Raw genomic sequence first — 14,041 nt, forward strand, 5'->3', positions numbered from 1 at the left:
AGACCCTGGAGATCCACTATCAGTCCAAATAGATAATACCTACCTCAATGGACCAAGGGCCTTAATCAGTATAAGGCAGCTTCTTGTCCTCATGTGTAGGGGTGCTGATAGAACCAGTTTTACAGTACAAAGGAATCTGATACTTGCCAACAGAGATAAACAAGTTTGGTTGTTTTTTTCCAAAAAGGCTACTACCCCAAATTACTTTCAGAAACAAGATGAACAGAAGATAATCTCAGCAGTTTTTTCAGTGCTCTTCCATTTAAAAGAGGTGCTTAGTTTTTTAAGCAGACTAGTAACATCTGTCATCGTATTTGAAATCTTTTATCTGCCAGTACAAATTAACCTAGATCTGCCATGACAGGTTTTCTAAAACTTGAAAATACAAGCCATAATACATTTGTTAACACTTATTCTATAGAAAGCCAGACTCACCCTCCCTCCCTCGCTAAGAAAGATGGTGGCACAAGTGTCATTAATTATTATGGAGCTGCATTAAAGCTGTGCTTTGCATAGAAAAGTCCCGTCAGTCAGATTCTTAATCATCCTAAACATTAACTTGACAATGCAGGATCATATATAAAGTGAACTGATCACCTATAAAACAAACGGGAGATTGCAAACTTCTACATCCTCCCACTGAGGCAGAGCATGACAGGCAACATTCAGACAAAAATTCACAGAACCAAAATGATCACCTTAATACATGGGTGCTCCATTGAACCAATATTTCTGTCCTTGCGTACACAAGAAGAAGAAAGCATAAGCCTTCTCTGAAACGATCATTGTGACACTAACCTGTCTGATTAATTTAGATTGGCTTTACAAAACGATCTCATCCATGTAACTTAAGTCTTGCAGGCTGCAACATGGGGAACATTTGTATTTTAATTAATTTTTATGCCACCACTCCGAGACGATCTATCCCACAGCAGCTTGCAACAAGCCACCCAACCCTGGGCACACATCACAAAGGTGGCTTCCACATGCCGTGGATAACACCTGCTCAGTGTTCATTGCATCAGGTGCACACAGAAGAAGAATTGGTTCTTATATGCCTCTTTTCTCTCCCCAAAGGAGTCTCAAAGTAGCTTACAGTTGCCTTCCCTTTCCTCTTCCCATAACAGACACCCTGTGGGGTGGGTGAGGCTGAGAGAGCCCCGATATTACTGAAGAAGAAGAAGAGTTGGTTCTTATATACCACTTTTCTCTACCCAGAGGAGTCTCAAAGTGGCTTACAGTTGACTTCCCTTTCCTCTCCCCAACACAGACACCCTGTGAGGTGAGTGAGGCTGAGAGAGCCCTGATATTACTGCTCAGTCAGAAGAACTTTATCAGTGCCATAGCAAGCCCAAGATCACCCAGCTGGCTGCATATGGGGGAGCGCAGAATCAAACACAGCTCACCAGAATAGAAGTCCGCACTCCTAACCATTACATCAAGACGGCTCAGGGTGGTTCACAAGACAGAGAAGGTACAGAGGGGGGGGGAGTTGTAGGGCTACCGGCTAGACCCACACCGCAGATGGGAAATCCCCTGCTCAGAGGTCCCATTGCCTACCGCTGTTTGGAAAGACAGTGGGAGAATTGTTTTTTTTTAATGCAGCTTTGTGTTCTTACTGGAACGTCTTATCGGAAACCACAAAGGGTTTTTACATAGAGTTTCTGACTATTCAAAGGAGCTACCCTTTGTCACTTTTAGTAAGTACATGAGACACCTTTCTTTTTTTAAATCTCTCACAATGCTTCATCCCCCTCAACCTGCTCACCAGTTGGCTTACAACTCGATGGTTGCCTTATCTCCTACTTCATTTGAGGTCCTAAATGCATGTGAAAATGTTCCCAGGTATCCAAACGGGCCATCCTGACTCCCTACTTGCTCTCACATGGTGACTTTTGCTTCCTGCTTATGGGCCAAGCATTGGAGGAGTGGCACAGAAACAGTTACACAGTCTACGGAGGGACTGGGCCAGACCGTGAAACTCATGGCTGCCTCATTGTTATCTCTCAGCCTAACCTATCCAAATGAGCCTCTTGTGGCGCAGAATGGTAAGGCAGCGACATGCTGTCTGAAGCTGTCTGCCCATGAGGCTGGGAGTTCGATCCCAGCAGCCGGCTCAAGGTTGACTCAGCCTTCCATCCTTCCGAGGTCGGTGAAATGAGTACCCAGCTTGCTGGGGGGTAAAATGGTAATGACTGGGGAAGGCACTGGCAAACCACCCCGTAATGAGTCTGCCATGAAAATGCTAGAGGGCGTCACCCCAAGGGTCAGACATGACCCAATGTTTGCACAGGGGGATACCTTTACCTTTTTAACCTATCCAGGCTCATTCTACATATGTTGGATAATGCACTTTCAATGTACTTTAGAAGCAGATTTTCACACAGGAAAATCCAGCTGCAAAAGCTCATTGAGAGTGCATTATCCAATGTGTGTGGAATGAAATGTATGGGACTTACTGCCAAGTAGAGTGTACTTAGAGGTCAGGGTACCTGAAGTAAATAAATCAGCCCATAAAACAATCAACATTCCAAATTACTCTTTACACTGGCATTTCCGAAACAGCAACAACTTCCTAAGGAGAGGAAGGCACCGTTCTCTCTTTGTTATATTTTGTGCCTCCCCCAGTTTTCACTGTCCGTGTGACACTTAAGAAGACAGGATGTGTCAGACCAGTGAGCACGGATAATAGAGCCACACAGTAGCTCCTTCTGACTGATCGTGTTATTTCCAGCACAAGCCCTCTGAAACTGTAAATATCTTTACAATTTTCAGCAACACTAGCTGCCTTGCAGCAGAGAGTCATTATCCAGTCCCAAGTAACATAAGCCTTTTGGACAGGTCTGCCACAGCCCTGAAATTAGTTCAAGGCTCAGCTTCAGGCGAATGACTTATTGGAGAGTCAAGATATAAAACATTTTGGGGGGCTCTGCTATGGCGGGCAGAGGCAATCCCAGCATTTCCAGCAGATACACTTGTGCAACGAAGCAAAAACACATTTTTATATTGTTCCATATGCACAACTCCACATGATGTTTAAGAGACTCTGCATGCGCAATTAGCTGTGGCCTGTCTCCTTTCTCCACCAAAGAAGCTGCTCCGGCAGAACTGTTGGCCACAAAAGAATAAAACAGTCCAAAAAGGGGAATATTCACAGGGAGTTTAACATGTCTGGGTGCCTGCACATAGGTACATACCAAAACATACACAAAACATATACTGGTCAATGACTGTAAATAAATAATCTAATCTAATGCACTTGAACTGTTATCACTCCCTTGAAGCTGATAGGTAGAGAGAAGGCGCAATATAGAAATCCAAGTAAAAATAATATCTACATATTAAACATTTAGTCCAACATTTGGAGGGAGTTTTACAGAACAGATAAAGGTACAGGAAAGTGAATTAAATTCCTGACTGGGTCAGATACATTCAATAGGGATCATTGTTTTCCCTGTAACAGAACACTGCAACTAGAAGACACCCATTAAATATAAGCTTCACTCAAATGAAGTAATTCTTTACTAAACACAATACATGGTTACTTGTGGAACTCCCCCTCACCAAAAAAACAGACTGTCACATACGATTCCAGACAAAGGCCATAAAAATTCTTGGAATATATTATTACTAGCAAGAAAGCCCATTGTAACAAGGAACGCAATGGGCGCTAAGACCCAGGGGACACCAGCAGGCACAGATATCTCTTTCTCACAGCAGAAGCTATAGAAGGTAATCAGGGCTCCAGCAGGGAAGCAAGGGTCGTTGGCAGGTTGTCCCTGTCTCTCTCTCTCCCCCTTGTAGCAGTAGCCATAGCAGGTAATGAGGGATCATTTGAGGTTTGGCAGGGCTCTCTGTGTCTCTGTGTGTCTCTCTCAGGCATCTGAGAGCAAAGTGGCTAGCATCCAGGGAAGGAGGGCGGGAGCTGTAGGGGCAAGATTGGCTCTATTCCATCTCGGACAGCCAGGACACTCTCCACCCCCAGGGCTGTTTCACAAATATTAAGAGGAACAATGGATGGATAAGGATTATATGCCAAAGACAGGCCTCTGCTTCAAAGCTGCAACCAAGAAAACAGAAGGAAGTTGAGACTTGGAAGGGCAGCCATCAAGGAACTAGAAAATATAAGGAGGTGTTGCTGAAGATCCAGATTAAGATAATTCAGACTATGATATTCAGACTACTATGTATGAAATGTATATAGAATATGAGAACGGGACAATGAAAAAAAGCTGACAGGAATAAAATGGGTAAATTCTTGAAATGTAGTGGGGAAGGAGAGTTATATGGATACCATGGACCATCAAAATGACAAATAAATGGGTCCAAGGTCAAATCTAGCCTGAATTCTACTTAAAAGGTGCAATGACTAAACTGAGACAGTCACACCACACGAAGGCAAGTCTCAGGGGAAAAGGCAATAAAACTAGGAAAAGCTGAAGATAGTAGGAATAGCAGAAGACATAACATGAGGTGGATGGACTCAATAAATGGTCCCAAGCAAGGCTTATAGAATCATAGAGTTGGAAGGGGCTTCCAGAGTTAGACTAGATGACCCTTCCAACACCACAATTCTGACTGTATGATTCTAAGGCTGTTAATGATAGGGTGTTTTGGAGGTCATCACCCTAACTCATAAGCAACCTGACCTCACATAACATACATACTACCCCAAGGAACAACATTTTTGCAGAGAAGTACTGAAAGGGGAAGGCAACAGAAGGAAAAAAATGTGACATGGTTACTGTTTGAGGAATGAGAGTCAAGGACGTTTACATAGGTATCATTTCACGGAGATTAAGAGTTTCATTTCAGGGATTAAGGGTTTATGTCACTGACTTCTTGGAAGGGACTGGATTTTTGCTGAGACTGGATGATGCAGAACATCACAGGCATATGAGGCAGCCCAAAAAAATGCAGAGAGCTCAGAGAACAAGGGCCCTCAAATGGCTAAATGTGGCAGAGTTAGGAGAACCGAAGGCTCACTTGGTCATCATATTGACTTGGGAAGAAAGGAGAGGAATGCCCAAAAGTTGTGCAGCATATGAAAGGGACTGGAAGGCCAGCATACAATTTGAAGGGAAGATTTAACTGTACATAGTTAAAGCTCCATGTAAGTATCACAATAGACCCAGTACTGGCTCCATGGAGTGGCTGGGTGATACAAAAATAGAGCCTCATCAGATGGTGCATGATCAAACAGAAGAAAGATTTTGACAGTGGAAATCCAGACAGAATGAAGAGGACCAAGGTGCAACCATGGAGGGTCAGAGAGAAGAAAGCAAGAAGGGAGATCACTACAGCACAATAAAAATATCACCACTATTAAGATGGAGCTGAGTGCCTGATAGCTTATTCTAGTGCACCTAAAGGAGAGTGACTGGCAACATCACAAAGAAGTCCACTGCTGGTCTATGGCTCATTTTTAACAATATATCCTAAACCTAACATGTCTATTCTTGTTTTCTCTGACGAAAGTATTCAGCAACTCCGGAGTGGATTCACGGCTTTTTGAACATCAATGTGGTAAACTCACATTCTAGCCCAGCCAGCTGTTAAACAAAAAGATGTTGCTGGAGGAACTGATGACAAGTAAAAGAGGGGGGGGAAATCAATCAGCAAATATTCTGCTTTTACTCCTCTTAACTTGACTGGAAGGAAAAGAGAAGACAAAGGAAATGTCAATATCATGGAAGTAATAGATACAAAAGAACTTGACGCACATTATATAGCTTTTGGCATTTGGTCAGAGGAAAGACAGTTAAAGACTTCAGTTGTTTGTTTGTTTTACCCGAACAACTGAGGATTGGATTCTTGGATTCTTCCCACCCACCCCCCATGTGTCTGTTTAGTTGTTTCATCAGCAGTTATGCTCAGATTAGGGGATTCCCCGCATGTCCCACCCTCCCGTTGGTTCTGTCTCCATACCTCTTCAGTTTATTCCCCCATTTCTGCACAGATTTTTTGTGTCTTTCATTTTCCCCATTATTTTGTGTTTTGTTTTGTTATTCCTCATTTTTTCCTGGTTCGTCTGAAGCCACTTTTACCCCCACAATTTCTTTCCAGAAGCCAATTTGTGTATAACGTCTCTTGGCATTTGGACATTTGCTAAGTGTCGTGACTTGTTTTGTGTGCATCGTGTGTAATCAATTTGTAGATTGCTTTTATTAGGGCTGGGGCCTCAAAAGCTGCTAGTGACCTCTGGGAGGGCCTGATAACGTTCTCCTTTTTCAGCCACGATGCTTTCAGCTGATCCGGCCTTTGGAGCCTGTGTGAGATCAGCATCCTGTGCCCTGTGTCTGATCAGCATCTATCAGCGTTCCACACCAGATCAGATGCAAATGAGGCAAGCATCAACACAGTGGGAACAATCAGGAGTCATTCCAGGCCATCTGTTCCCATTTGCAGCAATGCCAAACCCAATGTGCAACAAATGCCTATATTAACGATCGGCCTCCAGAAAATACACTTAAAGGTAGCCTGCAGTAGGGATGTCAGTCCCCAGGTGAGACCTGGGGATCTCCTGGAAATATAGATAATTTTCAAACTAAAGAGATCAGTTCCCCTGACTTTTTCTTGTAATGATTGGGGGGGGGGGGAAATGAGCGAGAGGTCGAGGGTCTCTTCATGTCTTACCCAGAGTCGTACAAGTTGTTCTAATCATAAATGAAATGCTAGATGAACATTTAAGTAAATAAATTATCATTTTAGAAGCATTATGTAGTTGCTTCTCTTCGCCAAAGTTCACATGGAACACCTGAGCACTCTCTTCTCCAAAATCAGAGAAAGGGTGCAGGCTAGGGTTACTAGCTCTGGGTTGGGAGATGCATGGAGACTATGGGGGCGGAGCCAATAATAGTTGGGATTTGGGGCAGGGAGGGACCTCAGTGTCATATGGAGTCTACCTTCAAATAATAGGACCATTTCCACACGAGGAATCTGTTCCTGGATATCCTCTGAATGTTGGTGTGTTTTAGAGCCCCCTCCACATGACAGTTGCCTGCATCCTGAGGCTGTCCATTAGCTGGGTCGAGTTTTGGCCATTTTTAACACACAATTTTGGGAATGGCCAAAATACCTAAATCGTGCGTCCCACTGGTGAGCAACCAGTGATAAGCCCGTATGGAGGGGGAAATGCAGGACAGTCTTGGCAGCTTTGTCATACCCACCCTCCCCTCTCCATTTCCTGCTCTGAGTAATTTTTTTAAATGGTGCGAGCTGCGTTGCTTTGACATTGTCAAAGGTAAAATAAAATCTTTAAAGTGTCCACAGTCTTTTTGGGATCAGGCATGCAAAACACAGCTCCTTTTTTTGTTTTCTGGAGGTAGGGAATGAACTGGAAAGGGGGGGGGGGGCATGATCTGGCAGCCTTTTCCCAATCATTCAGGGGTCTGAGTTTTTAAGCCAACCATTAACACAAAATGTCTTTTTCAGCTCCAGGGTCCATGTTCAGCATCTCAGAAATCCACCCAGACAGAAATAAAGTCCCAAAGTTCAGGAATCCCAAAAGGGAGGGGGGTGCTGTATTGTTCTGTCATTTCTCCATAGCAATGCAGCAGTGTTGATTTTTATTTAAAAATGCATCTGTGTTGTGTCATTACCACATAGCATTGCGGAAGTGCCTTAAAAAAATTAATTTCAAGGCTGGAGGTGAGGAGGGAGTTTCAATTCATTAGAGAACTACTGTGCTGTTATTGACAAGCCAAGGAACAGAGGGAGAAATTTGGCTTGTTTTCCCTTGAAGCCTTGTCAGGAGGTAAAAAGCCACAATGGGGCAGAAGAAAAATTTGGGAGGGTTCTCCCCGTGAGGAGGGCTGCAAATGTGAGATTTTCTAAATCCAGAAAACTCACCAAGTGGAAAATGAATGAACATTTCATCGAGCTTAGGAGTCCATTTCCACCACTCTTTGAAATGGACCCTGCATTGGAACCAAACATCAACCTGCACAAATCTCAAGACAAATACAACAGCGAGATTTTACTTCTCTAAGGGAGGCCAAAACCTCCCTGCTGCTATTAAGATTTTTCAAACTATGCTGATCCCAAAACTTTTCTATGGCATATCAGTATGGGGCATAGACCTCCCTGCAGGAGTAGAGAGGCTGCAATCTGCCTTTCTTTGTCAATTATTGTTTCTCCCCGAATCAGCGTCACCCAATTGGCCTCTCTAGCCTGGCTCCATTTCTTTAAATACTGTCTCCGCCTGAACTTTAGAGTCCAATCTGGCAGTCTATCTTATGTTGTCTGATAAGTTTCTATCACCCTGGTTTGTGAAGATTAACATCAAACTATAGTCTTTAGACCTGTCTATTGAACTCTTGGAAAACTCTGAAGAGAACCAAGCTTACAACACCATCAGGCAATGAATCTTGGATACTGACTATCAAAACACTATTGCTGGAGCACACAGAACATGCTCTCCCATCTTTTTTGATATCTATCCCCCAGCAAGAAGGATCCCTGAGTACTTTACATCTTGAAAATCGTCTTCCCTGAAGCGATTTTTTATGCTAACAAGGCTAAACCATCTACCAATGGCAGTGACTACAGGTCGATATGCTAAAATCCTATATACTGACAGACCCTGCTCATGTCCTACCAAGAAACCTGAGTCAGTGGAGCACGTTCTCCTCCTTTGTGAGCAACACAACCATCTTAGAGAATGCTATACATATACTCTCATGTGGGCGAGCAAGAATCACGGTCCCTCAACAGTAGTGCACTCTCTTTTACTGGATCACAATCCTCAAGTAACTGAAGGCATTGCAAAATTCCTCGATGGGATATTCTGCAAATGATCTGGGATGTGAATTGCTTTGTCTTTTATATCCATGTTTTGCTATTATGCTTGACTTGACTTGATTCTATGCATAGGCATTGCAATAGAGAAGTATGAATTAAAAAAAAAATTAGCGGGCATTGTGGGGCCTCAGAACTATTGGAGAAAAGGGATTGGTTGCCTAAATTGATTGGCAGGTGGAAGCGCAACACTTATAAGGCGCGTTGCTCTCTTCCGCCTTTTCTAGCAGCAGATGAGGAGGGTAAGACACACGAAAAGAAGGCAGACAAAGGTGAAACAGCAAAAAGGTGAGGAGGGCCTGGGAAGCATGATATAATATAGCACTTCGTCATTCCGCAGGTGTGACGCTATTTTTACTAATGTGCGGAAATTCCCCTAGTTTAATCATGGAGTATATTATTTATTTATTTATTTACGGTCATTTAGACCAAAATTTTAGAAGCACTACTATACAATAGCAGTTTGTAAAACGGAAGGTAATACATTAAAAGGTTAAAAATGCATCAACAATAAAACTTAAAACTTCTCCACCATAAAAGCCAACATTTAGAAGCATTAACTGCCGTTGACTATTTTACTATGTCGTGCCTCTGCAATAGGCTAGCTCGCCCCCTCGTCACGGCAAGGAATGGAGTATATTAATATATTAAAATTCGACTTCCATTGTAAGAGTGTTTTTCATTCAAAAAGTTCTCGCTAAGAATTGCCTACCACAATAAGTGCACAAAATGAGGAAGGGAAATGCACAGTGCCATCCTAAGCAGAATTATACCTTTCTAAATCCATTGAAGCCAATGAATTTGCTTAGAAATACACTGACACATTTTTATATTCACAGTGGAAAAAAGAAGCCACGCATATTTTATACATTTCTACTAGTATTTAACCAATATTTCAAACTTCTGGTTTCCTGTGTTCAAAAGATTTTCAGACAAACTCTATTTGAAAACCTACACAAATGGTTCTAACAACTCACAGTCCTTTCATTGCTCTGATGTTATAACCTCCTCATGAAGTGAAAGATTCTAGACATTTCAGCTGCTATGTGGAGGCTGTTCTAAATTGTTCCACATAAGAAGTCACAGTTGGGCCATTTTCTCTACCGAAGCACAAAGCTTTCGGTGGGACTTCTATGCTGGTGTGGATTAAAAAATGTCCCTAAACACTCTCAGTGAGCCACACTTTGTGAACAGTTCATTACATCAGCGGTCCCCAACCTTTTTATCACCGGTGACTGGTCAACACTTGACAATTTTATTGAGGCCCGGACGGGGGGTAGTATTTTGCCAAGGGATGTCGCTGCTGCCGCCTGAGCCCCTGCTCCATTTGCATTCCCGCTGTCCACTGGGTGGCGCTGCCTGCAGCAGCTGCGCAGTGCCACGCTGAGGGGGAGCCCCAGCCATGGTGGCCGCCAGACAGCACCAAATGTGAGCAGGAAGCAGAGTGGCAGGGCAGCCCCCCAGGCAGCAGCCAGGAAGGAGGACAAGGAGGAGTCGTGGACCAGTACCAACTGATCCCCAGAGGAGGGGTTGGGGACCACTGCATTACATGATAGCAGCCACCATGCACAGCTGTATAAAATAGCTTCTCTGTGGAGACCATAATCTGTGGAGACTATGATATATATACCAAAATGTTTATTTTTTACTTGATTTTATCAGAAACATGCTGTAAGCAGAATAAGGCCCACAGGCCTCCTCCACCAGCCATCAAGGCTTTGGCCCATACAGCGGAATAGGACAATAGCCTCCCAATTGACAAGATGACAACAAATCAAAAGCTTGACAAGAATTGAGCAAGAGCAGCATGACAAACACATACACCTGAGGGCTTGAGAAGAATATTTTTAGCAACAAGAACTGACTATGCAGCACTAGGCCTGAGAACACCACTGGCTAGGGTTGATTCAGTTACACAAAGGTCTACCACAGCAGCATAAATGGCTCTCTGGTGCCCATTCTACACTTTGGTGGTTTTCATGCAACTGATCATACAAAGACTACCTTCGTATTCACACACTTGCTTGAGGCTGACCGACCCAAAACATCTACAAGTCCCCCCCACCAGATGGAGAGGTCAAACTTACCGAGGGAGTGTCAAAGCTATTGTTGCTGAAATGTTGTTCTAGTTATTCTAGTTGGCATGTCATTGTTATCGTTATATTGATACGGATATTGTTCTATCTAAACATTCTAAAATGTTTTATGTAAGCTGCCCAGAGCCGTAGGGAAGGGCGGTATAAAAATATAAATCAATCGATAATATTCTGTAGTGATTAGAATGTTGGACTAGTGCCTGAGAGACCCTGATTCGAATCCCTAGTCTGTTGTGAAATAATCCCCTCAGGGTGACTTTGGTCCAGTCACACCTGCTCAACCCAGCCTACCTTGCAGGGTCATGAGGATAAAATGGAGGAGAGGGCAACAATGTAATCCACTTTGGATCCATATTGGGGAGAAAGGGAAGGTGTAAATTCAGTTAAATAAATTCTTGCCATTAACAAAAAGGATACTTAGTCATTAGCTGAAAATTTTTAATTGAGAATGCAGGAAAAGAAGCTTTAAAATATCCAGCTATGAAAGACCGATGGTTCTGAATTCAACATTTCCCTAATAATGTAATCATTTCTACTCATTTGCTGCTTTTGGTGAAGTGCCTGTTTTTCTCGACACTCAGAGCGCTCACTGAGGAAAATGTAATTATTTTCTATGGGTCAAGATAATGATTAATTTGTCCCAAAAAGTGGTTCTTGCAAAGTAAATCAATTTATGAAAAAAAGGTAAATCAATTCCTGAAAAAATAAGGCGGCAGGGAAAAATAAATCAGTCAAGACGGGGAGCAATTTCACCACTGGCTCCCATGCCTTTACAGAGTCTGAAAGGGAAGTAACAGAATATTTACAGTGATTATAGAAAGCAATAGCAAGACCCATGTGTCTACCCAAAAATGGACACTGACAGTTCAATCCTAAAGAGAGTTATCTCCTTTTATACTGATTATATTCTGTGGATTTAGAAGGTCTTAACCCTGCTTAGGACCGCATTGTGAGAACCTCAGCTGCCCATGAATGTGACTACTGATTATTCTACCATCAAGATCATGTATCCAACTATACTGAGAAATCAGGATGAAAGAAAGCATTGAAAATTATGGAATTATTGCTTGCGTAAGTAATTGACTGACAAAACTAAGATTTCATTATTCTACGGAGAGTTCCCTGCGACACAAGCTAGTTGTAAAACCAAAGAACGTGCTATTACTTAGGCAAAATGGCTGTGTGGGTGGTTTAAATATAGGGGGGGGAGTGATCAAGGGATAATAGCTGTTAGACTTCAGCTTGTGGTGTTGAAATGAAGTTTATAATCTCTTGAGCGCACTCGTTTACAAACTGCAGGTGGCTAATCAAGTGAGTTTGAACTATGCTCCCTGGATGCGGAAAATCAATACCCAAGAAGGTTTTTTTTTTTTTGCTACACCTTCCTTTGACAGCAATTTAACAGCAAGGACAAAAGGCACATGGCATTCAACGTTAGATGGAACGGAGAAAATACACTGTAGAAGAACAACAACGACGACCTATTCTACCAAAGTGATCCGTCACCCTGTTCTGCTCACAAGGCTCTGAAAAGATGCGCTTATAAGACAGAGAAAGAAATCTAAAAAGGCAGGGAGGAGAGAAAAGAACTGCAGGGTTATATTAGTGACCTAATTTTTCTATCTAGAAAAAAAAGGGCTTACATCATGTCGGGCTTTTGTCCCGCAAAGGGAGTTTCAGACTTCTTCACGACTTGGAGGGAGGTTTTCTTCCCCCAAGCACGAATTTTCTCTCGGCCCGAGACGCAACGCACAGCTTATTTTCCATAGCGTTCCCTGACATCTCCCCGGCCACAAAGTATGGCGCTTGCTGCTAACTTAAGATGCCTGTCGTGGAGGATATGGATAAACTGGTGCAACCTCCAAGCAGCTTCACTTCATTATTGCTACAGATTAAAGTGACGCTAATTGGTCCTGAGTCTGATCTATTTATCGAGCCTTTTTACACGTTTAAGGCTGCAGAATAAAAGCCACTTAGCTGCCAACCAACTGGGAGCAAGAGCTGGCTGTTTCGTTTATTTCTTAATGCATTCATCTATTGCTTTCCAATGCACCTTGCGCTCTGAAGGGCAATCGGTCATCTTCCAAAATGTTTAAAGTGGCAGATTTATTAGCCTGCCTTTTCAAGTAGTTTTTTTCCCCTTAAAAACAGTCATTAGTCTTAGGTCACGAAAATATAATAACAATAAACAGTTCATAGGGACTGCAGCCCTTATGTGCCAGTGATGAAATGTTTTCATCGGTAAGCTAATTGTTATGCGTTCCCAGCATGCCTGCAAGTAGCCTAGCGTGACACCAATTTACATAATTTCCCTTCTCTAAGAGGCTTCAAATAATAATAATAGGCATGTGAGATAGAATCTATTAATTTTAAAGTTACTTTGGCCGCTATCTTTATGAAGGGATTTATCAAAAGAAACCATACATTAAGATTCATAAATTATAAATGTATTATTCAGGGTTATCTGACATGGAACGTTTTGGAGTAGGCGTTTTTTAAGGCAGGAGAAACCAAAGGGCTCCCATTTCTCCTTTGTGGAAATGGGTTGAAATCAAATGGCTGGAGAAGCTTCATGTCTAGTTAGATCAGCACTGGATTAGAAAGTCAGTTTAAGTCAGGGTTGTCAACCTCCAGGTGGCATCCGAAAATCTTCTGCTATTACAATTGATCTCAGTTAACCAGAATCAGTTCCCCTGGAGAAAATGGCTGCTTTGGAGGGTGACTAATTTGCCATTATACCTGGCAGATATTTCTCCTCTCCCAATTTTCTGCCTTCCCCAGGTTTCATCCTAAAATCTCCAGGTATTTCCCAATCCAGCTGGCAATACTAAAGTGGGAGCTGGAGATCCCTCAGAATTGCAACTGAACTCTGGATGACAGAGATCAATTCCCCTAGATAAAAACAGCTGGTTTACAGAGTAAACAGTAAGGCTATACCTTCTTGAGGTCCCTCCCACTATCTTCCATAGACTCCACCCACAAATCTCCAGGGATTTTCCAACCTGGATCTAGCAATGCTAGATTAAGTAGATGGTAGTCACGATGACTGGCTGCAGAAAAGACCAAGATAACAAAGTAGAAATCTACACAGGAGGATATGTACAAGCAAGGATGGGAAAGGGTGGCTAAATATAACCTGTAAATTT

General features: G+C 42.7%; 1 protein-coding gene across 9 annotated transcripts in view; it reads right to left on the minus strand.

The window, feature by feature from the left end:
- Positions 1 to 14,041, minus strand: part of MYO3B (myosin IIIB) — a 327,845-nt gene that overhangs the window by 294,582 nt on the left and 19,222 nt on the right. Inside the window, exon 1 of one of the 9 annotated variants that reach the window (XM_077319760.1) lies at positions 12,539 to 12,683. The exons of the other annotated variants lie outside the window; for them this stretch is intronic. Within the exon in view, the coding sequence (XP_077175875.1) occupies positions 12,539 to 12,543 (5 nt within the window). The 5' untranslated portion in view covers positions 12,544 to 12,683. Of the gene's footprint in view, positions 1 to 12,538; positions 12,684 to 14,041 lie in introns of those variants that run through there. 9 annotated transcript variants of the gene reach the window in all.

This window comes from Paroedura picta, chromosome 2 (assembly GCF_049243985.1).
Source record: "Paroedura picta isolate Pp20150507F chromosome 2, Ppicta_v3.0, whole genome shotgun sequence".
Classification (NCBI taxonomy): domain Eukaryota; kingdom Metazoa; phylum Chordata; class Lepidosauria; order Squamata; family Gekkonidae; genus Paroedura; species Paroedura picta.